The 27,921-nt window shown below is 38.9% G+C and overlaps 1 protein-coding gene across 1 annotated transcript; it reads right to left on the reverse strand.

The window, feature by feature from the left end:
- Nucleotides 1–899: 899 nt before the first annotated feature.
- Nucleotides 900–27,853, reverse strand: LOC139950173 (uncharacterized). The gene is made up of 24 exons (XM_071948808.1): nucleotides 27,767–27,853; nucleotides 25,896–26,500; nucleotides 24,201–24,548; nucleotides 23,273–23,424; nucleotides 21,564–21,653; nucleotides 20,609–20,801; nucleotides 19,762–19,903; nucleotides 19,458–19,548; nucleotides 18,829–18,990; nucleotides 17,942–18,043; nucleotides 17,553–17,685; nucleotides 16,935–17,031; nucleotides 16,203–16,295; nucleotides 14,768–14,886; nucleotides 14,160–14,367; nucleotides 12,480–13,555; nucleotides 11,970–12,113; nucleotides 11,551–11,679; nucleotides 11,043–11,202; nucleotides 10,310–10,400; nucleotides 9,357–9,488; nucleotides 6,780–8,603; nucleotides 5,774–5,881; nucleotides 900–3,591 (listed from the first exon to the last, which is right to left on the reverse strand). Exons 2-24 carry the CDS (start codon nucleotides 26,323–26,325, stop codon nucleotides 3,451–3,453), a joined length of 6,165 nt encoding a protein of 2,054 aa, XP_071804909.1. The 5' UTR covers nucleotides 26,326–26,500; nucleotides 27,767–27,853; the 3' UTR covers nucleotides 900–3,450.
- Between the last annotated feature and the right edge of the window lie 68 nt (nucleotides 27,854–27,921).

The following is a 27,921-nucleotide window of genomic DNA, read 5'->3' on the forward strand; positions in this document are numbered from 1 at the left end:
CTCGTTATCGGGGCCTGGGTCTTTAGGACCACCAAAACTCTAGATACAAAGTTGCCTCCATGATGATGTATCTTACCTTATGGACAAGTTTTTCTTGTATTTTTAAGTATTTTTATTTAATCATTATACGATATGTGAGATTGGAGTTAATGTACAGTCTGTTATAAAAACTAATAATTAAGGCATCTCTTATGGCTGTTGTGTAGTATTGGAATGAATGTACTGTTAATAGAACCAATGGTGCCTGTTAACGACCAGTTGAACCAACTCTTATTAGATTTTCAGGATTGGAAAACCAATCTCCAAAACCAATGGTGTACCATCTCTTACGAATAAGATTCTGGGATTGGAAATAATTTACTGTTACGAAACCAGTGGTGTACCATCTCTTTTATATAAACCCTTTCTTGTCATTGGAATAAATGAACAGTGACTGCTTTATGTTCAGACACCCAAATGTGCTGATAAACCCTTGTGAACTTCATGTTAGGGTGAGGGTTAGGAATATTGTGTGGGTATCGGAACATTAGGGGTGTCGAAACATAGGTGTGTCTGTTAAAGGCAGCGGACACTATTGGTAATTATTCAAAATAATTATTAGCATAAAACCTTACTTGGTAACGAGTAATGGGGAGAGGTTGATGGTATAAAACATTGTAAGAAACAGCTCCCTCTGAAGTCACGTAGTTTTCGAGAAAGAAGTAATTTTCCAAGAATTTGATTTCGAGACCTCAGATTTAGAACTTGAGGTCTCAAAATCAACCATTTAAACACACAAGTTCATGTGACAAGGGTGTTTTTTTCTTTCATTTATTATTTTGCAACTTCGACGACCGATTGAGCTCAAATTTTCACAGGTTAGTTATTTTATGCATATGTTGAGATACCCCAACTTTGAAGGCTAGTCTTTGACAATTACCATTAGTGTCCACTGCCTTTAGGTATTCATGGGGTCGGAATGAATATGCGTTCCGGAAAATAAACCGTGGATATACCATCTTTAATTATTCTTGTACACAATTCTAACAGCAATAGTCTTAAGTAGTTATTAAAGTTGTAATGTTAGGCCTAAGTAAGAGTTTGTTGATCATTTTGAAAACACGATCCCTGTTCAAAAATGTAAATATGTTTTTAGTTAGAAATAAAACCAGAAACAAAATATGTTTAAATGGTATTTTTAAAAATGCCTTAATTAATAAGTTATAATGTAGATAATGGGATACTTTTTGGTGACACTAAATGGTAGCAGACTTACTAGGAAAATCCGTTGTTTTTGGAAATGTGCGTATACTGAGATCTACGTTCGTCTACTGCCACCTAGTGCTCCAAAGTCTCTGATTTGACACAGTGGGTGTGTAATAAGGTTAACTTATGTTTAGATGCAATTTTCTTCAGTATTTAAAAGTATAGCATTTACTCTTTATTTTCAACCGTGTAGGCCTCTTAAAATATTTTGTGAATACTTTTTAAAGCCATTTATAATCTTTTAAACACTTCTTTTAAATAAAGTTTTTAACGTCTGCACTGTATTAATGTTTCATTTTCTACACCCTTTGGACAATTAAGTGGACCTTGTAAACCATTTTGTCTGGGCAAGATATCAGAAGTAGTATACATTAACATGAAGCCTTTATCATGCATTTGAAGTAAACAATTCTAGTGCACAAATAGTGTTTTTGCGTTCACTATTTTCTTGCAACTTTGATGACCAATTTAATAAATGTTTTGCAGTTTTTTTTTCATTTTTTGCACATCTCTGAATACACCCATTACAACAAGGCCTATCTACAGGCGAAATGCCTATAGATTGACCCAATTCACCTGAAGTCATCATCGAATAATCTTGGAACCACCATACTGGTGGGCAATGTCACTGTGCGTTATTCAGTGAAGTTCGCATTATAGGCGACGCGGCATTTACACGCAAGCGTGGCACAGTCAACGCGTGTGACGTGAGTGCAAGGGGTCAATAGAATCCTATAGGATTTAAGTAAGATTCCTTTAGAATTCTTTAAATTTTGTCATATCTTTGATTCCTATAAGAATCTTATAAGATTCTTAAAAGTTTTTCTTGTAAGGGACTAAGTGAGGATACTTGCTTGGATAATTACCAAAAGTGTATACACTGCCTCTACCTTAGGTAAAGCAGCCCACTGTTTAAATTAACCCATTGGAATCTAAGATGCAAGACTGATCTTCAATTGTATAATGTGACTGGGAATGATGGGGCAAACAATAAAGAAACAGTTTTGAAAAAAATCTGTCTTTTTCCAATTATTGTTTTTATGGTGAAGGAGTTTTCATGGGTATAAACATAGAGCATGAGTCATAGAAGAACATTTAAAAAAAGTAACTAATTAATCTTCAAAGAAAATAAACATACAACTCGGTACCACTTCAGTGTAAAATCTGTTCTCATTTATTTATTTAACTCAAAGTTTAAGTTTCAAATAATGAGATAAAAGAGATATTGAAGTGTGTGTGGGGGGGGCGTAAAACAATTTAGAATTATAAACAGTATTGGAGTTTATTTTAACTGTTTAAATAATTGTCATTAATGATTGTCCATTAATTTAAACAAAAGTTTTGAAAACAAGTCGCCAAACAAGAGATAAATTTCTATGTGTCAATGAAAGTATTTGAAGTTCCATGTAAAGACCATGTAACCTTTCTTTACAAAAAGAGCGACCTTGTACGTTCCAGGGTCTTCCTGGCAGGCAAAAATCAACAGCTACTTTGATTGGAATCGAACCCACAACCATTCATATTAGAGAATAAATGAATCAACAGCTTGACAGCCAAGTTTTACATTTATTTTCACCCTTCAAAAAAATTAAGTTTCATGCTTGATGAAAATAAATAAAATGGGGACATCAGTGTTTTAGTACCCAATGCTAAGGGTTCGGACTGCCTCTAGCCATAAGGCTAGCTCGGTGGTCTAGTGGTTCGATATCTGCTCTAGCAATGCAAAGGTTGTGGGTACGGTATTTTGTCTGTGGATTGGGTTTTGTTCTTCACAGAACTCAATTAAGTACTGATTATGCAGCATTTAACACACATCGTGTAAAGGTAAAAACAAATTGTATTCTTTATCCCTGATGCAAAAATTAAATAAATCTGTGAACAATCTGTCATGTGTATTGGTTGAAAAAATATATGTTCATTGAGCTGCACATATCTTAAATGGTAAGATGGTATAAAGGTGGTATTTTGAAATATTTGTGCAGGTGCAAGTCCTGCTTTATTCGTCCAAAATTTTTGAAAATCAGTTTCCCAAAAGGTTTATTCCTTGATATTTATTTAAAAAAAAAAAAAATCCTCTTGGGTGATCCCCCTGCTGCGCTACATTTGTTGCTAATAAGCAAGTCATTTTACCAGACATTTTATTGAAATCTAACTTGCAAATGGCTTATTGGGCCCTGGTCTTTGACTATTACCCACAGTTGAATGTTATTCTTGTGTAGCATGACTGGCAAGAGCGTTGGTTGTCTTTGTTCTCTTCAATGCATCAATACAATGTAGTCTCATGATACCACTCTGTCCACCGCTTAGTAGCCAAGTATGGGTACCTAGGTTGGGGTTGCAACAAGCCTGCAAAAATACAAACAATACAATGGATTTAATAGATAGTAGTTTTTCATATAAGATACATTTATTTCATGTCATCATAAATCAATACATAGTGTGATAATATTGTTTAGAAAACATATATATAATAACGTAAATGAAAAACTTGATCCAGTTAAAGGCAGTGGACACTATTGGTAATTACTCAAAATATTTATTGGCACAAAACCTTACTTGGTAACGAGTAATGGGGAGAGGTTGATAGTATCAGATATTGTGAGAAACGGCTCCCTCTGAAGTACATAAGTAACATAGTTTTCGAGAAAGAAGTTATTTTCCATTAAAATGTTTAAATTTGATTTCGAGACCTCAGAATTAGAAATCAAGCATCTGAAAGTACGTAACTTGGTCTGACAAGGGTGTTTTTTCTTTCATAGTTATATCTCGCAACTTCGACAACCAATTGAGCTCAAATTTTTACAGGTTTGTTATTTTATGCATATGTTCAGATACACCAAGTGAGAAGACCGGTCTTTGACAATTACCAATAGTGTCTGTCCGGTGTCTTTAATGAACAATAAATAGATAACAATGTGACATCAACATGTAGGAAAAAGGAGAAGCAAACGCTTTTTGTTCCCCAGCCTTCCCTAAAGACAAAAGCAACAAATTTGCATCGGGGATAAAGAATATTATTTCGGTTTTACCCATATACACCGATGTGTGATAGCACTGTATACTCGGTACTTTCCCAAGCTATGTGCAAAAAAAAATCACATGCATGTTTGGGTGGGATTCGAACCAGCGCCAGCGACCTTTGCAATTCTAGAGCAAGGCCATACTAACTAGACCACTGAGATTGCTAGAGCAGTGTCTTACATTGGATGCAATTATCAGAGTGTTGGTTCGAATCCCAGCTGTGACACTTGTTTTCTTGGGCAAGACATTTAACTATAACTGCTTTTCAGGGTAGATGTTGTTGATGTGAATGATTAGGAACCTGTGTGCCAATATGGCTGCATACTCCAAAGAAGTTGAGATGATCTCACACATTCTAAAATTCTCTCCTCACAAAATAAAATATCGCGAGTACAAAAAAACAAGAACTGTCCTGCAGTGCTTTAAAATTACACATACAGCTGTTTTATAAGGCAAAACTAAAAATAACTTGTCCTTGAACAAGGCGCTATAAAGGCAGGGCAATGGCACAATATTAGTCGCTAGGATGACTCCACTCATTGAAATCCTGTCATTGGCAATAACTGATCCTCCTAAGGATGTGTTTCATTAATCTCAGGAACAGGTGTTTTCGAGCTCCTGAATCCTAACAGTCGATGTAAACCAAACGTACTACTGATTCTGCATGTTCATGTTCATGGGGGATAACACCATAAGACTGTTAGACTATAGGGCTAGCAGGGCAAAGCTTTTCAATTTTTAATAGATGTTAAATTTGCATCGGGATAAAAAATATTAATTTGGGTTTTTACCCATGCTCTAGAGTTGCAATGGTTGTGGGTTCGATTCCCACCAGAGTAATATGCCTGTGGTATTTTTTTTCAAAGGACTCGGGAAAGTACTGAGTAGACAGTGCTTACACACATTAGTGTATATTGGTAAAAACCAAAATTAATATTTTTTAGTTTTGTTTGCAAGACCAAAAAATAAAATGGGGAGTGGAAATTTTCATTGTTGTTGAAGTAAGAGACAGTATTTTCTAATACCTCTAGCAGGCTTGAGGAGATGTACTGTAATACTGATTTCGCAGACAAACTTGTTCATGGGGGAAAAGACCATAAGACTGCAGGACTTTGAGGTCAAATGTAGTAACATTTTTGTTTGATTTGGGGGTTGCACAAAGAATTGACTAGAGAGGGATTCGAAAAAACAAACTCCGGATTACTGTGCAGGCGCTCAACCAACTGAGCTATCTAGCCCTATATTGGAGGTGTCCCTATTTTGTCAATACCTTTTGGGGGTGCCAGTCAGAAGCCATACAACCGTTAACTGCCGTGTAGCCAGGGATCACACCCAAACTACGACACAACAATTTTTGTTTGTATGACCAGAATCAAAATATGCAAATGTTTGTATATGAGAGAGATTGGCTGTTGCCACCTTGGTATAGACAACCCCCTGTGAAGCTAAAAACAAGAAAGAAAAAAAAACATCACAAAATTTGACTCGAATGAGTAACCAAACTTACCTTGTGAATTGCAACGGCTGATCGCTGCCTGGAGCTCTGAGAAAAGGATGATAGAGGAGGCTGGCTCGAAAAGCTCTCTTTCTTCCAGTCAGGGTTCCCAAAATCATCCTGGAAATAAGTGAATTCATTTTCAGGGAGGCAAAACCCAATAGCGGCTCAAAGGAAAGATACTTATCTTAAAGGCAGTGGACACTACTGGTAAATACTCAAAATAATTATTGGCATAAAACCTTACTTGGTGACGAGTAATGGGGAGAGGTTGATGGAATAAAACATTGTGAGAAACAGCTCTGAAATGACATGAGTTGATGAGTTTATGAGTTTTCAAGAAATAATTAATTTTTCACAAATTTGATTTCGAGACCTCAGATTTAGAATTTGAAGTCTCACAATCAACCATCTAAAAGCACACAACTTCGTGTGACAAGCGTGTTTTTTCTTTCATTATTATCTCGCAACTTCGACGACCAATTGAGGTCAAGTTTTCACAGGTTTGTTATTTTATGCATACGTTGAGATGCACCAAGTGAGAAGACTGGTCTTTGACAATTACCAATAGTGTCCAGTGTCTTTCAAGGGTTTGGGTCTTTTTTCCATGACACAAAACACAAACATCCACAAATTTACATTTAACTTACAGGATTCAAAGAGAATTGTGGTAGAAAGCTTCTCTTAAAATATTACTTGCTGAGGTGCTGTAGGTTTTGAGAAATGAGTACAACAATTTCTTTAACAACAATTGTTCGTCTCAGTGGGATGAAAATTATTTTGGTTTGTACAACAAAAATTATGATTAATGGATTATTGGCTCTGTGGTTTTCACTTCTTTTTCCCCAAAAAATTCTTGACGATTAAAATAAAGTTGAAACTTCTACAGGAAAATGATATTACATACATCTAATTCATAGTGAGTAGGGATTCATGTCATGGCCAAAAAAACTTGATCTACAAAAGGTATCACAAAACCCCAAAAGAGCAGTGACAGTTTGGCTAAATTTCTACTCACCATCAGCGAATCATTAAATGAGATATACATCTTCTCCATGTACTCCTTAAATGTCTTGGATGTTCCCCACTTCACTTCAACTCGCTGCTCCGATGATCCCTCTTCCTCACATTCATCATCTTTAGTGTCCTTAGTAGTCCTTAATGTGTCTTGTATTTTACTTCTTGTGGACTTGGAGGCTAGTCTATGTCTTTTATTGCTCATAGTTAATACCTCCTTACGCTCTTGGGGTGTTTTGGAAACATTAGCCCCACCGCTCATTGCCTCATCATGGATACGTGGTGGACCCATAGTCTCACAGTTAACAGTTAAGGACACGTTACCCTCTTGAGGTGTTTTAGAACCATCAGCCTCACAGCTCATTGCCTCATCATGGTGACTACGTGGACCACTAGCCTCCTGACTGACAGATGACGCCACATTGCCCTCTTTAGGCACTTCAGAACCTACCGCCTCACTGCTCCTTGCTATTAATAATGTACCCTCATCTTGGTGAGGTTGCGTACTACTAGCCTTACAGCTCATTGCCTTATCATGGTGACCTTGTGGACCTCTAGCCTCACTGTTAATAGATGTTACACAATTACCCTCTTGTGGTACTTCAGAACCACCCACCTCACAGCTCCTTGCTGACTTTACTGTACCCTCATCATGTTGAGGTTGCAAACTACCAGCCTCAAAGCTCATTACCTCATCATGGTGACGTTGCACACAATCAGCCTCCTGACTAACGGGTGATACAGCATTACCCTCCTGGGGTTTTTCAGAACCATTAGCCTCACCGCCCACTGCTGATCTTACTGTACCCTCATAACGTTGAGGTTGCGTACTACTAGCCTCACAGCTCATTGCCTCATCTTGGTGACAATGTGGACCGTTAGCCTCCTGATTTAAAGATGATAAAACAATACCCTCTTGAGGTATATTAGAACCATCAGCCTCTTGGCCCTTTGCTGATCTTAATGTACCTTCATCACTGTGACATTGCAAACCATCAGCCTCCTGACTGACAGATGATACAACATTACACTCCTTGGTTTTTTCAGAACCATTAGCCTCACGGCTTACAGATGACACCCCAAAACCATCTTCTTTGCTTTCAAAGTTGCGATCATCCCGCTCAGAAGCTGATTGCAGATTTTCTTCTGGGAGAATACTTTCTTGGGTCATATTTTCAACGTCTTTGCAAGTGTTCAGAAGATCTGACAACTCAAGATCAAAGTTTTCAAACTCGGGAATCTGGGCTTCATGGCCCGATGCAGCATTATCGTTAGTCTTTGTTGCATTGCTTGGCGAGTTTTGCCTCCGGACTTGGCAACAGGATTCTTGCATCGGTAATGGACATTCTACAACTCCTTCATGTTTGTCTAGACGTATACCAGTGAAGTCTTCCCTTTCAGAGTGTGTGTGGTGATTGGTACCAGTGAGATTATTCCCTTCATTTTGCAAATTGTGAGGGGCACCAGTTAAACTGTTCACATTCAAATGTGATTTGAGATGCACACCAGTTAAAATGACCCCATTAGTCTGTGTATTAATTGATGTTGTATGATTGACACCGGTGAGATGGTTCCCATCAATACTTGTAGTTTTACGTAAACCAGTGAAGTTTTCATCATTAGCTTGTGTATCATCATGCGTACCAGTATCATGATGGGTACCAGTGAGATCGTCCCTATCAACATGTGTATCTGCTGCTTGACTGGGAACCAGTGGAGTCAATGTGTCACATGATGATGATGTCTCTGCTGCATCTGGATTAGGTTCCTTGGACGCCATGTTATCAGCAGACTCCAGTTCATGAAGGTTACTGCTGTACACATGCTGCAAAATAATCAAATAATTTCTAGTATTAAATCAAATTAAACTAAATTCAATTAACAAAAACTTTTAAATGCATGAGGGCGCTTTCAATGGCTTTTTTCTGTGCAACACAATAAGCCGTTTGCGATTTAGATTTGAATTGAAAGTCTGGAACAAGGATTTAAGATATTTGTTTGACACAGACATCTCTTCTCCAGTAATTGCCACGTTTAATGAATCGAACATGACAATCATGACTACACTTCAATACAAAGTGCTATATAAATGGGTCTCATTATTCCAAAATAGCACTGAATACCTGTTGTTTTAATAAAGAGCACTTTGAGTCACCTGATAAAACTGCGTATTGTTATTTTACTTTTTGGGACTTAAAGGTACACGTTATCAATATATATTTGGTTTGCGGCAACACCATGTGTGTATCTACACTGCCAGGTAGACTATGTTCTTTTTAAGCACGAAATCTTGCTTCAAATTCTACTACAAGGGAGTAGATTTTTCAGAGTTTTTTGGGGACTTCTAAGAATTTTCCTTCTTTTTAAGCACTACCTGGGCGGAATGTAGAAAATTGGCCGGGACTATTTTCTTAGTTTTAGTGGTTTGAGGTGAATTCTTATTATTAACTTCCATACTGCAGAGGTCGTCTTTAATAGTTCTCAACGCTTCAACTAACTTGCTCAAGTCATCTTCAGGTGTTACCGCAGACCAAATATATACTGTTATTTTTTTGTCCTATTACTGCTTGCCACTCACCCATTTCCGTCCCATGAACTCGTTCCGTTTCATTGCATCAAAGTTTGTCAATTCAGGGAGTAAGCAGAGACTGACGTTTCCAACGTCGTTGCTTATTAGCAGAGAATGTAACCAATCTGAAGAATTCACACACTGTAAACAAAAATCATGATTATTACTAAGATAATAAAGGAGTGTAGATGGGGTCTATAACCAGCAGTTTAAAACCAACAGGGTCATTTTGAGTTTAAAGGCAGTGGACACTATTGGTAATTACTCAAAATAATTATTAGCATAAAACCTTACTTGGTAACAAGTAATGGGGAGAGGTTGATGGTATAAAACATTGTGAGAAACGGCTCCCTCTGAAGTGACTTAGTTTTCGAGAAAGAAGTAATTTTCAACGAATGTGATTTCGAAACCTCAGATTTAGAACTTGAGGTCTCGAAATCAACCATCTAACTTCGTGTGACAAGGGTGTTTTTTCTTTCATTACATGTATATCTCGCAACTTCGATGGCCAATTGAGTTCAAATTTTGTTAATTCATGCATATGCACAGATACACTAAGTGAGAACACTGGTCTTTGACAATTAACAAAAGTGTCTATTGTCTTTAAAAAAAAAGTTTAAAAAATAAAAATAAAAAGTTTTTCGCACCAAACAAAATGTATATGTTGCTGTTTTGTGTTGCCTTTGTACACCCCAAACTCAATGAGTTATATTGCTCTCTCTAGACTATGGCTTGGTTATACATGTATATAATTGATGCCACTACTTGAGTATATAAAATAGATTGCCACTATATTAAGGATAGCGGTGGTAGTATAAGTTTGTTCCTTTCATCGTATCTGATGAAGTTGTTGTTGCTACAAAAGCTCATGCAGTTTTTTCCACTGTTAGTGTTTAAGTGCTACCATTAAGTTCTTTTGTTGTTTACCTCGGCACTGAAAGAGTTCAAGAATTCCTACTTACCCAATCTGTGCAAACTGAGTTGGAGAAGACAATCTTGATATTATCTGCAGTTGATCTTGTGCAGAAACAAGTTCCTCTGTTGAGTGATCGACTGTAAAACACAACAAATCATTCAAACTATGAACGATACATGGCCCAATTTAATTCCTTGCCTATCGCCAAATTCTGCACTTACAATCATCATTCTCCGCTTGAGCAACAAGCGCTGAATTTCTGCGCTAGCTGTGTAAGCGTAGAATGCCTAGTAGCTTGGAGTGCGCACAAGCACAAGCCAAAATTCCCAGCTAACTTGTGAAATACATTAATACAAAAAGAGTCAGATAGCTATTACAAGGAAGGTAGTGGTAGCACTTCAAGGCAGTGGACACTATTGGTAATTACTCAAAGGAATTGTTAGCATAAAAACTTACTTAGTAACGAGTAATGGAGAGCTGTTGACAGTATAAAACAATGTGAGAAATGGCTCCCTCTGAAGTATGGTAGTTTTTGAGAAAGAGCAACAAGGGTATTTTCTTAATTTTGAGGACCAATCGAGTCAAAATTGTCACAGATTTGTTATTTTATGCATATGTTTGGATACACTAAGTGAGAATACTGGTCTCTGACAATTACCAAACGTGTCCAGTGCCTTGCTCAATGGCACAAGTTTCATGACCGGTATTTCGCACCCGCACTCTGCTGCTGACAGCACCAGAGCTTGGGTCCAGTGATCTACATTGACCGCTCATCTTACCTCATAACATCAGTGGTTACTGCAAGTCCACATGAGTAATCTAACCAAGTACAATCTGTACACAGTCCATGCCCATAGGAGACCACTGGTTCATTGGGGTCTCGTAGGTCCCAGAACTTGGCTTGTCTATCTGGAGAGACTGTTACCAGGTAGTTGGAATCTGAAATAAATAATACAAAATACTATAAGTGACTGTTTATAGACCTTTATCAGAGGTCTCGAAATCAAGCATCTGAAAGCACACAACTCCGTGTGACAGGGGTGTTTTTTCTTTTATTGTTATCTCGCAACTTTGAAGACCAATTGCGTTCAAATTTTCACAGGTTTGTTATTTTATCCATATGTTGAGATACACCAAGTTAGTAGACTGGTCTTTGACAATTACCAATAGTGTCCAGTGTCTTTAATCACATTTTTCAGGTTTTTTGGGGAAATCAGATACAAGTAGGAAGAATATCATGCCTGTAATTTAGAGATGTTCATGATGAAAAGAAAGGGTTTGACTTACCAAATGGACACCATGAGAGTTTTGAGACTCTAGCACTGTGACAATCAATGACTAAGAAGGGTAACAAGTCGACCGGTTGAACCCTCAGTAAGGATGATCGGCAGCTCACATCCCATAGCCCTACACAACCTGTTCAATTTCACAAAACATTAGCAGGGAACAGTCTCATCAGTGTAGTAATAATAACTAGTTCTTACATAGCGCATTTCACAATAACCGTATCAATGCGCTTTATATTAGTGCCCTGGTCATTGGGCCAATAACATACCTTTAATCTTTCTCAGATCACTGGGGAGTATAGAACCTGGGCAACCATAACGCAATATCAACCTCTACCCCTGCATGTACCCACTTATTTATAACCATCTTGAACCTAACAAACCTGTGACAACAAATCAACAAAAATGAAATACATTTACCATTTGCGAAGCCAGCAGCTATCTTGGTGTGCCCATTGTCTGGTACCCATTCAACACACCAACACTGACCAAATGATGCAGACACCTTCCCGGATGGGTCCAGTCCAGTCCATAATGTCAGGGATGGCTTTAAGCTGAATACACCTGCAGTGAGAATGAATCCAAACAACAAGATTAATGACTGCATTGGATGACGATGACTAGAGCAAGCTTGTTCAAACGTTCTGAAGACTAATTAACAACTCACTCTGCGACAGCAAAGTTTATAATGAGAAGTACCCTCAATCCACTTTGTGAAAGTACCTACCGCCCAGGGCCCAATTTCATAGAGCTGCTTAGGCACTAAAAGTAGCTAAGCACAACAAAATTATGCTAACCAGAGTGAGGTTACCAGACAAAAATGGCATACAAGAACGTTGTATGAAGCACAAACAGAGCAAAAATAAAATAGTAAGATTGTAATAGTTGTAATTTGTACAGATTTTCAGATACAATTCTGAGTTAACTTACTTGGAGGTTGACCTTTAGCTCCATTCCTCAGCTGTTGTATGTACTCAGCGGATGGTATGTTGAGAATACGAACGGTGCCGTCTGAACAAGCTAAGGCTAAAACACCTATCCTGTTGCTGTCTTGCTGCTGCCTGCTGGTGTCTTGCTGCTGCCAAGCTCCGGTGGTTTGTTGTTGCCTGTTGGCGTCTTGAGATGTTTGTTGCTGCATGTCTGATGCTGTGTGCTGTTTCATGTTGGTGTCTGGAGCTGGTTCTTGATGCTTGCTTGTGTCTACTGCTGTTTCCTGCTGCTTACCACTGTGTTCTGCCATTTCCTGCTGCTTGGTGGTGTCCATTGCCGTTTCCTGCTGCTTGCTAGTGTCTACTGCTGTTTCCTGATTGCTTGTGTCTACCGCTGTTCCCTGCTGCTTCCTATGGTCTACTGCTGTACCCTGATTGCTTGTGTCTACTGCTGTTTCCTGCTGCTTACCACTGTGTTCTGCCATTTCCTGCTGCTTGCTAGTGTCCATTGCCGTTTCCTGCTGCTTGCTAGTGTCTACTGCCATTTCCTGATTGCTTGTGTCTACCGCTGTTCCCTGCTGCTTCCTATGGTCTACTGCTGTACCCTGATTGCTTGTGTCTACTGCTGTTTCCTGCTGCTTACCACTGTGTTCTGCCGTTTCCTGCTGCTTGCTAGTGTCCATTGCCGTTTCCTGCTGCTTGCTAGTGTCTACTGCCATTTCCTGATTGCTTGTGTCTACCGCTGTTCCCTGCTGCTTCCTATGGTCTACTGCTGTACCCTGATTGCTTGTGTCTACTGCTGTTTCCTGCTGCTTTCTAGTGTCTGCTGCTGTTCCCTGCTTGCAAGTGTCTGTTACAGCTCCCAGCATACTGGTATCTACCGATGTCTTGTCATGTTTACTGCTATCTGGTGCTGTTTGACGCCGACTGTTGGTTTCTGTCAGGTCGTGTACGTCCTCAGAGCCGTAACTTGTGGATGTTTCATTTTGCCAGCAACCAGACGGACACCACTTCATATCCCAAATGCAGCCGTATTCATGTGCCAGACAACAAACAAGTCGGCAACTAGGTGCCTGCCTACAATTACAGGGATAAATACATTTTAAAAATCTCCAATTGAGATAGTTTTTGTGTAATTTATTCTTAAACAACATACACCAAAACACAAGGCAATAAAATGGATCAACATTTGGTGACGACATGTTGCAAAAAAACCCAGGAGGGCTCAGATGTACATGTACTTTGAGGGGTCGCCCATTGTGTGTGAGTGCCCTGTGTAGTGGGGCATCACAGTAGACTGTGGAATATCAATGGAGTAGCAGGCTGGTGTGCTTAGTTTAAAGGGAAAGGGCACCAAGGCATTTTCTCCTTTGTAAAGGGCACCCTATGAGGAAATTGTAAATTTACATTTCAAGGGCACCCAGGCAATGACTTGGAGGCATGGAGGCAATCCCCTTAGATTCTCTCAGTAGATACTCTGATGAGACGGGTATACCAGACTTTCTCAGAAGCTAAGGCCGTGTCCGAAATGGTGACCTCGGCTACAGCTACGGCTAGATCGTTCGCGTCTGCCTATTCTTCAACACTGACAGACGCGCTGATCTAGCCGTAGCTGAAGCCGGAGTTGCAATTTTGGAAACGGCCTATGACTAGAATACAAGGAGTAAAAATAGTGGCTTACTTGCTGAGTTGTTGCAGATGCTCAAACGCCCACAGCTGGATGGCTCCAGGTTGAGTATAAAGCCTACTGATTAAATGACACTCGTCAAATGATCTATGGCAACCAATAGCAGCATATTCAGTTACAATGCCCTGGCTGGGTGGGCGAGGGCACCATGCTAAACTCCATACTGGACCACCGACGTAGAAATTCAGGCTGGATTTGCACCCTTGTTTAAACATAAAATATAATTATTGCATCTAAGGCAAATACAAAGTAAGAAAAATTTGGTAGTTGACTACACCATCATTATAGCTTTGAGAAATAATTTTTATAAAAAGGTGCTTTTAAAAGGCAATATAGGCATAACTAGTCAAAAAATCATATTAATTTTGGTTTTACCCCTACACCGATGTGTAAAAACCAAAATTAATATTCTTTATCCCCGATGCAAATTTAACATCTCTTATATCAAAAAATCATGTATCAAATATCTTTTGTCGCAGTCTCGACTCTGAAAAGAGCTGACGAGGTCTCGACATTTCGATCAGTATAAACTGCTCGTCTTCATGACTTTATGACTACATATTAAGTAGTAAGTTTATTTTTATGTTTTTGTTTTTGTTTACCTGGCTGAGAGGGAAGTACTTCAAACAATGCTAGAGATGACGGTTCTCTTCTAGTCCGGCCTGAGCCTACTGTGAATCTGATCGAGTCTCCAACCTCTGGTAAATATTGCTTTGATTCACTAGGAGGAAAAAAAACAGCGATGATCAATAACAATAATAAAACCATTCTTATATAGCGCATATCACCATGAGGTCCCTATGCGCTGTATAAAGAAATCAACAATTATTGTACAAAGTAAACAGATATGTTTTCAACCAGGTTTTGAATTGTTCTGATGTCTCAGCCTGTTTAACAACCTCTGGAAGACTGTTCCATAACTGAACTGATGCATATTGGAAAGAGCGGGAACCGTACAACAATAATATTATTACACTTAAAATAAAATAAATTATATTACCTTCATTGAACAAAATATACATAAAAAATTACATTGGTGCAAAAGGGACACCCTGAACAGGCACACAGGCCCACTAAATGGGGACCCTTGTTTACACATCAAAAACATAAAGACAAGGGACAAGCACAACCACAGGCAAACAACCGAAGAAAACAAAGAAATACTATAATAACAATACTTGGTTCCTGTATAGCACTTTTCACACCGGAGCGTTCATTATTTTTGCTACAGGTATGCAGAGCTATGTTTCTGGTAAATTTTACAAGAAACTTGGAAGCAACCAACTGCTTTGCATGCAAAGAGACACTTCAGCTGTACAACCGACACTTTTCAAACATCATCTTTCTGTCCCAAGTAAATTATATTTAAAATAATAATGTGGATGTTTATTTCATTAATTCCATTTTTCTTAATTCTGTAAAAACTTTGTAAATTTGAATATTGTCAACCTTTTGGTTGTTTTTTATTCAGATTAAAATAAACCATTAATAAAAATGTTTGTTCTTCTTGGAGCTACAATGTAGTTGCCCTCAAAGAGTATTTTTATCACTTCCGGGGCTATATGCGATTTGTCGTGCACAGTAGGCGTTCTGTCACTTTTGTTGCACCGTAGTTTTAAGTTGCTTTAGAGGTGGGTTGTATCAGCTCCTTCAAATGTCTTATTGATTTGATGTGTTGTTAATGTGTTTCGGTCTTTCATAGCTGTTTTGGGTACAAATGAATATACCCCCGGAAGTGATTGAGAGTGTCCTCACACGGTCAAAAATATGGCCCATCTATAAATATAGAAAATGAAACCTTCTCTCCCAACAAAAACCCAGCTGATTTTGTTTGTTACAACCAAATTTAAGGACAATGTGTTCACACACATGCTGAAAATTGTGGATGATTTTTAACTATTTTCTCCTGACTCCCACAACAGACTAAGCCCGAGTTTTCACAGCTTTGTTATTTCATATTTGCAACTACCATTTAAAATGAGCCCTGCTTTATTACATGGTAACCAATATAAATTAAGAATACATTGTTTTTCCCACCTTTGGGTAAGCTGGTTCCAGGATGACCAATCAACAGTAATCTCTCGACTTACATGAGTCTGACCGTCCGACAAACCAAACCTTCTTCTTCTCCTATAAAGAGGAACACAAAAGTCTCATAAATAACACTCTTTGGAAATTGAACTCTCTTTAGATTATTCAATTACGTAAATCTTGACGACATGTCCAGACACTGGGTGATATTAATAATAATAATAACACTATAGATATTTACCAATGCAAAAAACAAAACAGCAAAAGATTAATGATGACGCCAACTGAAAAAGTAGGTTTTGAGGTTACTAGTTTTGAGGTAACTAGTAACTAGTTCTAATAATTAGTTCTTATATGATGAATATAAAACGGGTACCTGTGCGGGTAGAGTTTGTGTATGAAAAAGCAACTGGAGCGCCATGGCAGCTTAGGACTGTACTCCCCAGGGAGCAGAGACAGATTAATGTTTTTATTATTATTATTATTATTATTATTATTATTATTATTATCATTATTATTATTGGTTTATTAAAAAACATTTAAACTTGGCAGCCAGAGGCTTAATTGCGTTTAAAATTACAGAGCAATAAAAAAAATTAAATAAATGTTTTTGGCCCAATGAACAGAGCACTGATGTAAAGCACATTGATTCCGTCATTGTGAAATGCGGTATATAAGAACTAGTTATTACTTTTATTATTATACTTCACAATCCCGTATATATAAGTTAGTACTTACTCATTGTAAGCTAATTTCATGAAGTGAGCGATACGCAATGAGATGTTACGTTTGATTTCCTGTTGACACCTTTCTATTCTTCCTGATGCCCTGTCTCCTTTATGAAGAAAATTAAAAAGGTTATTTTAAAAAAGTATTATCAATTTTTGCTTTATTTGTTACCTATACTTAAGGATTGGTTGCATAGGAATGACACCTATGGCGATAAGGACACAAATGTCAAGATCAGAACTCGAACCAGCACTCTGCTAATCAGAAACACCAGAACTTGAGTCTGGTGCGTGTGACCACTAGGCCATGACACGCCATGGAAAACTTTATGGCAAAAATATGAGCTGAAATATGAGTGGCGGAAGTAAGTGTAGTAACGCATTCAATTATCTGCTGACCCATTCAAGCTGGCGGGATCTATGAAACAGCTTAAGCAAATAAGGTTTCAAAAATCCTACCCTCTCATTAATTATCTTACCCTTCATTGTTATTGTTCTTATTATAGCGGGACATGGGCCAATGACCTCCAGATTAACGTGCCAGTGCTCTACCAACTGAGCTATCAAACCCGTCAGAAGCCATATATAAAAAAATATGTAATAACAATTTGTGATTTATCTTTCGTACCTAGATAAGGTCCATAAGTTCTCCTGCGTCTGTCTCCTTCCTTATCGTCAGAATCTTCCTCATAATCCGTATCGTCATCATCATCCTCCTCACTCTCATCAAACTCAACGTCACTTGCTACTTCTTTTATTTTCTGCCAAAATCAAAAGATATTTTTATGGTCACACAGATTTTTATATCGCGATAGAGAGCATGACTGAAAGAATGATATGAAATGTAAAAACAACTAGAAATGTAGTGTTTGTAAAGTTTCACAAACACTAGGTGATCAGGTTTTCAATGAAAGTTAGCAGGCCTAATTGAGTCTCCTTCAAGTCCTTGCAGATGAAGACAGGGTTCCAGTAAGTGTTCCACACGAAAACAAAATTGTGTTCCGATTTGATACCTACCTCCTTGTGTTTTTCGATGATATGAACTCGCATTGACTTCCATAGCGCCAACATTTTACCGCACACCAAGCATAGAAACTGCCCACTATCAGCGTCTGGATTCTGGTGCACAGATTAAAATAAAAAAAGCTCAAAAAAAATATTCAATGGTTCATTTTTGAAATTGGTTTGACCCACACACCTACCCCAAATTTTGGTTTTCAAATATTGGGTGGATTCATAATAATAAACTTCAACTGACGAACGCGGTAATGACTCAAGCGAACCAAACATTTAAGATCAACAACATCAGTAGTTCTCAATTACTTTAAAAAATAAGTTTGTAGCTTAATAAGGAACTAACTTGATGCTATATATTTGGTTTGCGGTAACACCATGTGTGTATCTACAGTAGAATAAAGCAAGACAGTTCCCTAAGAACGTCTCTACCTGGCAAGTAGATACACACATGGTGTTACCGCAAACCAAATATATATTGATACCCCACCATGCAATGCCTCAAATCCTATATAAATTGATGATCTTGGCCAGCTGGGTATTTTTTTCTTCTTCCTTTCCTGGAAATGTTCTGCTGTATATTCTACAAATATATATTCTGCAGTATATTCTGCCGTTTATTCTGCAGTTTAGTTTACTCTGCAGTTTACTCTGCAGATTCTCCCTTCTCCCTAAACCTTTGAACATTACCTTGCAACACATGCTGTAATGGGACTTGAATAAAGACCAACTCAAGAACTTTTGGTCACATCCTGATATGGGCCGTGCAATATACTGTGCAGCATATGCAGGACAGTCTACTGGTTATTCTGCAGTATACTCTGTTAAATATTCTGTCTATACTACAGGGACAGTATATTCTCCCTTCCCCCAATGCTCTTTAACATTACCTTGCAACACGTGGTGTAATGGGACTTGAATAAAGGCCAACTCGGAAACTTTTGGTCACATCCTTCCCAGATGCATTCAACCTCTTCCCCATTCTCTATGGCAAGTCTGCATTTCTCAGTCTCCTTACTAGTTGGCATCTTGGATGGAGTCCTGTACAGGGTCTGTATGGGGGTCAAGAATAAGAATGTCACAGGTTCCAACTCTGCATGGCGTTTCTTCTGGCTGAAGCTTTTTATTAAGCATCTAAAGGTACACAAATTTGTGCACTAAGGGTTTTCTCCTTTAATTTTTCTCTTGCAACGTTGTTGACCAATCAAGTCAAAATCTGTATTTTCTATGTTATATTTTTTATGTTTGCATATGTTGTGATACACCAAGTGAGATTACTGGTCTTTGACTAATACCAACAGGTGTCTAGTGCCTTTAATAGACCGATCCATTAGGCTCCGCACATGGTGCACGTGTGAGCAAGAACATGCAGGCCTTTCCAATGCCATTCTACACAACTCAGCTGCGCACCAAGCATACACGCAAGCATGTTAGACTTTAGCTTGTCAGACTTTTGGTTGCGCACTGGGTTGTGATTGGTCAAACCGCAATGGGGGAGCTTAATGGATCGGTCTGTTACCTTCATTTTGTCGGTGAGGTGCCTGGCTGCCTGGTTGGTGCTCTCATCATCCTCCAAGTCCTTCTTCATGTTTTGCAGGTTGTTTATGGCTCTACACATAAACAAAATGTTTCAAAAATACACTAAGTAACAATTTGACACTAGTGAATGAGAATGTATGTTCATGTGATCAGGGCCCAATTTCATAAAGCTGTTAAGCAAAAACATACTGCTTGATAAATTTCTTAGCTAAGCAAAAATTGAGTGGGGCACCAGTCGTAACAATGTATTGCTCTTAATAAGCCATAAACACATTAATATTTACCTCTGGGCTGCTTTTCGTTTGCCCCTTTCGGGGCCCAGGTCAGTCTCAACTGGCTTGTCGGGTGGAGTGACTTCCTCAGGAGGGGGGCCATGGCTGGCTTTCATGTGGTAAATTAACCCTCCTTTACTGTGGTAAACCTTGGCTGTATTCACACAAACACATTCAATAATGCAAAAATTAAATGCACACCTTTAGTAATTGTCATAGACCAGTATTCTCACTTGGTGTATCCAATGTATAAAATAACAAAATTGCGACGATTTGGGCGTAATTGGTCATCAAAGTTGGAAAAAAAACATCCTTGTTGCACAAATTCGTGTGCTTTAAGTTGCATTAATAAAATGCTTCAGGCCTGAAGTATTTTTTTATCAGAGTGATAAATTACCTCTTTCTCAAAAAAATATATCGTTTCTCACAATGTTTTATACCATCAATAGCTCTCCATTGTTCATTACCAAGTAGGTTTTTATGCTACCAATTATTTTTTAGTAATTACCAATAGTGTCCAGTGCCTTTAAGCACCTCTAAGAAATTGGGCACTGAATAATTAAAATGAATTACAGGGGTCCTAATTAAGTGTATTTTCATGGTAGTCAGCAGGGCTAGTAACCCAGAATTTTTAGCAGCCCAGATGAAGTTATGGTAGCCCTAAAAAAACACATTACATCTTGAGTCACCAATAGTTCACTGCTGTTTGTGGTATTGATTTTTGCAATAGTTCCCCACTAGCCCGCCGGGCTTTCAAACTGGAATAATGAGTAGCCCCGCTGTAAATATGGTAGTCCCGGGCTAGCGGAATAGTGGCAATTTCTACCCCTGGAATATGAAAATACACAAACTGACATACCACATATTTCACAGATGAATTGTTCCGCTTCTTTGCCGCATGTCTTCTGATGATAGAGAAAGCCTTGATAGGTAGTGAAGCTCTTGGAGCATCCTTGGATCAGACATGTTATCTTACCCATCCTCTTGAGAATCATCCTAAGCTCGGCTTTATTCAGCTCTTTAGAATCGGAGGCACTGTTGTCTGAACTGAGCTGTGACATAGATCGGAGGAAATCATAGAATTGTTTTTTTTAATACAACATGGGTGAGAGCCTTAATTGTGGTTTTACACATACACCTATGCAGTGTTGTAGCCATGGTGGGCGGTGCTGGGCGGGCCTGCCCAGGACTCACAATTTTCGCCCAGCACTCTGAGGAAAATACATTATGTTGCCCAGCACAGATTTCAAATATTGTCCACTTTGCAATGATCTGAGAAACAGCTAATGATGAGGAGAATCAAATGTCACAGAGAAAGAACACAATCAAAAGGCCATTCAACTTATTGCATGGCCCCATAACACAAACAGTTTGGCAACCTTGCCCCACTTCAGCCATAATGGCCCATAATTAAACATGAATAATTTTGTTGATCCCCTTGCCCTCGGTAGACTTCCAACAAAATTTGATTAATTGCCCACCACTAAAATTGGTCTAGCTACAACCCTGCACCTATGTGGGTTAGCACTGTATACTCACTACTTTTTTCAGCTCTGTGGAAAACAATCACAAGCATATTACTCAGGTGGGATTCGAACCTTTGTAATTCGAGAGCAGTGTATTATCAACTAGACCACAGATATTGCCCGATAGGTAGAGGCAGTTCAAAATCCTTCTTGCTCGTTTTGCTGAGCAGAACATTTTGTTTGATAAGGATGCTTTACAAAATTTAACTTGCCAGCCGAAACAAAAGGCATAAAGGCACAATTACTGCATAGGATTAAGACCACACTGATTTTCATACATGTACATACCACGTCATGATGTGTGGTCATCAGGTGATATTTTAGGCCAGCTGAGGATTGCACTTCTTTCTGACAATGGCGGCAGATATAACTAGAAGGCTGAAAAGTAAAAACACATACCGGGAAAAAAGGTCAGGAACGTCCACTGTGACTCACATAACATATTAATGGTTTATCTAATGTGAATAAAAAACAACCAAAAAGTTGACAACATTCAAATTTACAAAGTTTTTACAGAGTTACAGTGTAAAGGCAGTGGACACTATTGGTAATTACTCAAAATAATTATTAGCATAAAACCTTTCTTGGTAACGAGTAATGGGGAGAGGTTGATAGTATAAAACATTGTGAGAATCGGCTCCCTCTGAAGTAATGTAGTTTTCGAGAAAGAAGCAATTTTCCACAAATTTGATTTTGAGACCTTAAGTTTAGAATTTGAGGTCTCGAAATCAAGCATCCAAAAGCACACAACTTCGTGTGACAAGGGTGTTTTTTTCTTTCATAGTTATCTCGGAACTCCGACGACCAATCGAGCTCAAATTTTCACAGGTTTGTTATTTTATGCATATGTTGAGATACACCAAGTGAGGAGACTGGTCTTTGACATTTACCAATAGTGTCCATTGTCTTTAATAAAAACGGAATTAACAATACACAGGTTAAATCTATACACAAACACACAATTTTTTTAATAAAATGAAAGTTAAGCAGGTCACATGATGACAAACAATGGAACAGTGCATGTATGTACGCGGTGCACATGACTTTCAGCCAATAATGTTTGCATGTCTCATCAAAATGGCTGCCAACGTAAGGGGCCTGTAACAAGTATCTGGTTTGATTGGCAGCATATTGCGCCACAGCACCTTGTTAACCATTACATGGTGCTGTGTAAATGGTGTAGGTCTCAATAATTCAAAGGAGTCCCACATACCTTGCAGGAAATAAACGGTATGTTACAGCACCACGAGCGTCACTGAGTGACGGATGTTAATGCGCGCTATGTAAGAAGCCATTATTATTATTATATAAATGTATCTAATTGTATCTTGAATTAGAAAAATAGTTAGTGGCCTGACAATTCGACCCTAGCAAATAGAGGTGCGATAAAAAACCTACATTGCATGGCCAATACTAAACCATGCGATCCTAGCAAAGTCTTTTTCGAAGGCTAAATGACAACACAACAAACATAAACAGGTATAAAAAGTGTTACAAAAGCAGTCAAGTGAATAGAGAGAGAGAGAGATAGAGCGAGAGGCAGAAAGCATACAGAAAATGCAAACAGTAAATAACAGGCATGCAACTGCCCGTTGATAAAAAAGAGGAAAATTTTCAAAGGCACAAGGCAAGTGAGGAGAGAGGCAGCCGAAACGCCACGGGACATGATACCCACAATGGTAGCCTAGAAAATGTAGAGGTTTATTATGCTCCTAGGTGCATTTTTAGCATGTACTAGGCTTATTTTACATGGTTGTAGTTGTACACTGTTAATGCCAGGCATATATTAGGCTATATAAAATAAAAACGAAAAAAAAAAATAATAATAAAAACAAAAATTAGGTTTTTTTTTTGTTTTTTGGGGAAGGTTTTTTAAAGTTTTTTTTCTTTTTTTCACGCTAAAAAAAAAAAAAAAAGTGGAATTCCGCGGAATTGCGGAAGAGTTGCATGCCTGAAATAATGCACAGAGGGACAGAATTCAGATAAACTTTACTGACCGTTTTGAGAGAGCATTTCTTAAAGTGTCCCAGCATAGACTCCATAGAGCGTCGTCTGCAGTAACACAAGGAGCACTTGGCAAAGCCAATCTCTCGGAACTGAACCTCCCACAATGAAATCTGAACTTTGAACTCATTGTTGTCTGCTTCACCTGTTATTAAATAGAATAATATTAACTAGACATACGATTTTGTTGAAAATTACATGAGTCACCAATTAAAGGCACTGGAAACCTTTTGTAATTGTCAAAGACATACTTGGTGTGTCCCAACATGCATAAAATAACAAATCTGTGAAATTTTTTAATATGTCATCGTAAGTTACAAGAGAATAATGAAAGGAAAAACACCCTTGTTGCACAAAATGTGTGTGCTTTCAGATGCTAATAAAAAGCTTCAGGCCTTTAGTCTTTAATCATTTGAGTGAGAAGTTACCTCTTTCTCAAAAACTCACTTCAGAGGGAGCCGTTTCTCACAATGTTTGATACTACCAACAGCTCTCTATTACTTGTTACCAAAGGTGTCCAGTTACTTTAAAGGGAAGGTACACATTTGGTTATTACTCAAAACAAATATTAACTTAAAAACTGACTTGGTAATGAGCAATGGAGAGCTGTTGATAGTATAAAACATTGTGGGAAACGACTTCCTCTGAAGTAACAATCATCATTTTCTCGCAACTTTGATGACCAACTGAGCTCAAATGTTCACATGCTTGTTATTTTATGCTTATGATGGGATACACCAAGTGAGAACACTGGTCTTTGACAATTACCAAACGTGTCCAGTGCCTTTGAAGGTATCTCTCTTCTAAGGTGGTGACTCCCTTGTGGATGGCTGAACGCCAGGCATTGATTGGCCAATACATTATTGTAAAACAAAACATATACAAACAACTTCTTATTCATGCTATTATGGAATGACTTACCAAGATTGTTTGCTGTTTGAGGCTTGACTTGAGACTTAGTCTCCTCTTCATCTGACTCCTCCTCCACCTCTGCCTCTACTTGTTTCCTCCGTCTTCCTGACTTTCTGCTTGGAACCACCGTCTTATCTTCACCTGAGTTTTCTAAGGCTTGACCTCTGCCTCGACCTCTTCCTCTACCACGTCCCCGACCCCTGCCACGCCCCCGGCCCCTACCACGCCCTCGACCCCTCCCACGTCCTCGGCCCCGCCCTGCAGTCTTTATTTGTCCTCCCCTTGGACCTGTACTGCCTCGCTGTGTGTCTGCGTACTCCACGTCGCTTCCAGATGAATCCTCAGAATGTCTGCTGGCTGAAAAACACAATATTATGTCCAAAATGAAACTGGTTGTAATACTAACAGTTAAAGGCAGTGGACACTATTGGTAATTGTCAAAGACCAGTCTTCTCACTTGGTGTATCTCAACATACACATAAAATGACAAACCTGTGAAAATTTTAGCTCGATCGGTCGTCAAAGTTGCAAAATAATGAAAGAAAAAACAACATTGTCACACGAAGTTATGTGCTTTCATATGCTTGATTTCGAGACCTCAAATTCTAAACTTGAGGTCTCGAATCAAATACGTGGAAATGACTTCTTTCTCGAAAATTACGTCACTTCAGAGGGAGCCGTTTCTTACAATGTTTTTATACTATCAACCTCTCCCCATTACTTGTTACCAAGTAAGGTTTTATGCTAATTATTATTTTGAGTAATTACCAATAGTGTCCACTGCCTTTAGGAAGCTAGTCCACATCATGGAGGCAATGAAGGCGATTGCCACCATGCACCCTGGTCATTGCCTTGGTGCCCTTGAAATGCTCCGACAGTACACATTTTCAATTTCCTCATAGGGTGTTCTGTCAAGGAGAAAAATGCTTTGGTGTCCTTGCTTTTTCAAAATCGAAGCATACATGTCTGCGGTTGGCTTGGTATTGCCTTCACAGCTCAGAACTTGGAAACAAAAACATTGTGGGTTTCTAAAAGGGAAATTTGCCCTTTTGTAAAAATAAGCCTCATTCCCACACTGAAAGGGCATTAGGGTCGAGACCTGGGCCCAGTTTTATAGAGCTGCTTAAGCATAGAATATTGCTTAGCAACTATCTGCTAAGCAGAAATGAGCAAAATAACGATCACGAATTGTACATGCGACATGGTAGTTTGGCTGGTAACCTTATTCTGGTAAGCATAAGTTTGTTGTGCTTAGCATCTTTTTGTGCTAAAGCAGCTCTATGAAATTGGACCCAGGGCAATAGACCTCTTGCATAAGATGTCGTACTCTCAAAAAGCACTCCAAGCCAAAGGAGGCAAATCATTACACAATTGCTGTTCTATTCTAAACACGATTTGTCTGTGCTTAGCACGCTTTTGTGCTTACCGACTCTGAAATTGGGCCCTGGGTGGATTTCACAAAGTAAAGACTAGTCATATCTCAAAACTCATCCTAGCTAAGCATCAGCCTAAAGTTTTTAATAACCAGGACTAGTCCAAAGTTACGACTATCTGTATGAAATCAACCACTGGCTCTCTGCTTAACAAGATTTATCTGTGCTTACTGCCTAGCAAGCTTTTGTGCTTACAGGCTTCATGCAATTGAACCCTGGTCCCACCGATCAATCCGAAAAAGGTAAACATGATAAAAGCAAACCCTGATACCTTGTTCTTCCTCATCCTCCAGAGTAGCGTCTTCATCAACCGGTATCTTCCTTGAGATTTGTCTCAATCTTCTCCCTCGTCTTGGCTCGGTTTCTTGCCCCCCTCTTAATCCCCTACCCCTTGCCCCGCCCCTCCCAGTGCTTCCGTTATTTCCTTGATCTCCTCCCTCATTATCCTCAGCAATGTCTTCCAAGTGGTCATTGGCATCAGGTGCTAAGACTTCATCAGTTTCGGGGTTGTCCCTTTCTACTTCGTTGGATACTCGGTCTAAAGGAGTTTGGTCCCTGCACAAAACTTGGCTTTGCTCCTCGGACACTGTTTCATCTATGTGATTTTCAGGAGAAATGTCTCTGCTCTTTTTGCAAGGCTGTTCGTCAAACTTAGAGGGAGCCCTTGTCTTCCTCTTGGGTCTTGATGAAGGGGACTCCATCTCGTTAAAATCTTGTGATTGTCCGAATGTTACAATCTTGTCGTGTTGTTGCTTTTTTCTTCTCTTCCATGAAATTTGGATCGGTGACACTTTAGATCTGTTGCTGTTTGGTGGAAATCCTCTTAAATCTACAAGTGGTAGATATGTCCATCACTGGTCTGCTGGTAGAGTTTATCTGCAATGTGTAAATGATGAAAAGCATGTTTTGTGAGTTGGGTGTTACCGTTAGATGTGACTGCAGCATTCTCCCTGTAGGACAGTGGCATTCTGGCCAGATGCCAGTAAAAACACTCAAGGACCAGTCAAACTGAAAGAAGGCCTATCATTATTTTTCCCCACTTTAGGCAAGTAGGATTTGAAACTTTGCATGGTGGAGATAAGATATAGAAGAGTTTGCGGTAACACCATGTAATAACAATCTCTAAATGAGTTGGGGTGGTTCTGAAAAGAACCGTTGGGTTAACCCAACGGTTCTTTTCAGAACCACTTTAGGCAACATGACCTATTATGCCATAATAAGAAAATTTTTCAAAAGGTTACTTCCATAACTTGCAAGATGAAAAATGGCCTTGCCCCTCCAAAGATGAAATTCCAGGCCTGATAAAGTGGTCCAACTTACGACACATTTTTCAGTACAGATTTGAGACAATTCTGGAGCTCCCTCAATTTTTGTGTGAAACTGAGCGAAAGTACTCCAACTAAATCTTGCAAGACCGATAATGTCAACATTTTGAAAAAAGGAATCTATCTATCTAGCGCCCCAGTAACTGTGAATACCAACCAATGTGGTTGCAGGAGAGGGTGGTGCAGTAGGTGGGTGTTCATGATGATTGAATGATAGACCCCCCCCCCCCCCCCCCACCAACCCACCCCCCCCCCCCTCCCCCTCCCATCCCCCATGGCCATTTCCATGATTCATGGACAAGTGATTTTCCATTTCTCAAAAGGTACAATGTACGTCTCAGTCACGGCTGCGTCACTCAGTTTATACTGAGCATAGAGTAAAGACCGATAAGTTACTCTATGCACTAACTCCGTGACTGATGTGTTGTTGACTTGCTGGGAATTTGGATAACTTTCCGCATGGCGCCACCACTTTTTCACTCATTTTTACAAAGAGGGATATATCAATCAGGTAAATTAGATACTATATTATTTTATTTCGAATGAAAAAGTGGTGGCGCCATACGGAAACTTTTCCGTTAACATTGGTGTTACTGTTACTCAGTTAAAATAAAAAAATAATTGTTGATTTACCGCGATGACTGATAAGTATGAGACTTTCTCCTGTTTCACACCGCGCATACGCTCACTTGCACAATCATAAAATGACTGATCAGATGGAGGTAAATACTAAATGGATTTAGCTAAATATCACAACAATGCCTATGATTGAAGTCAGCATAAATCGTGAAAATAATGAATTTCAATACCAACTTACAGCTAGCACTGCCATGCAGTCGTCAGCGACATTATTTCATGTGGTTTTCGATGGAAGAAGATGCCTAGTTGAAATAGCGCCCTCAAGTGTTTGTAAAAGTTGTACACATGACCTCAATTGACGGTGTTTTCTTAACCATACACACGATGATCGTA

The sequence above is a fragment of the Asterias amurensis genome, chromosome 17 (assembly GCF_032118995.1).
Source record: "Asterias amurensis chromosome 17, ASM3211899v1".
Classification (NCBI taxonomy): domain Eukaryota; kingdom Metazoa; phylum Echinodermata; class Asteroidea; order Forcipulatida; family Asteriidae; genus Asterias; species Asterias amurensis.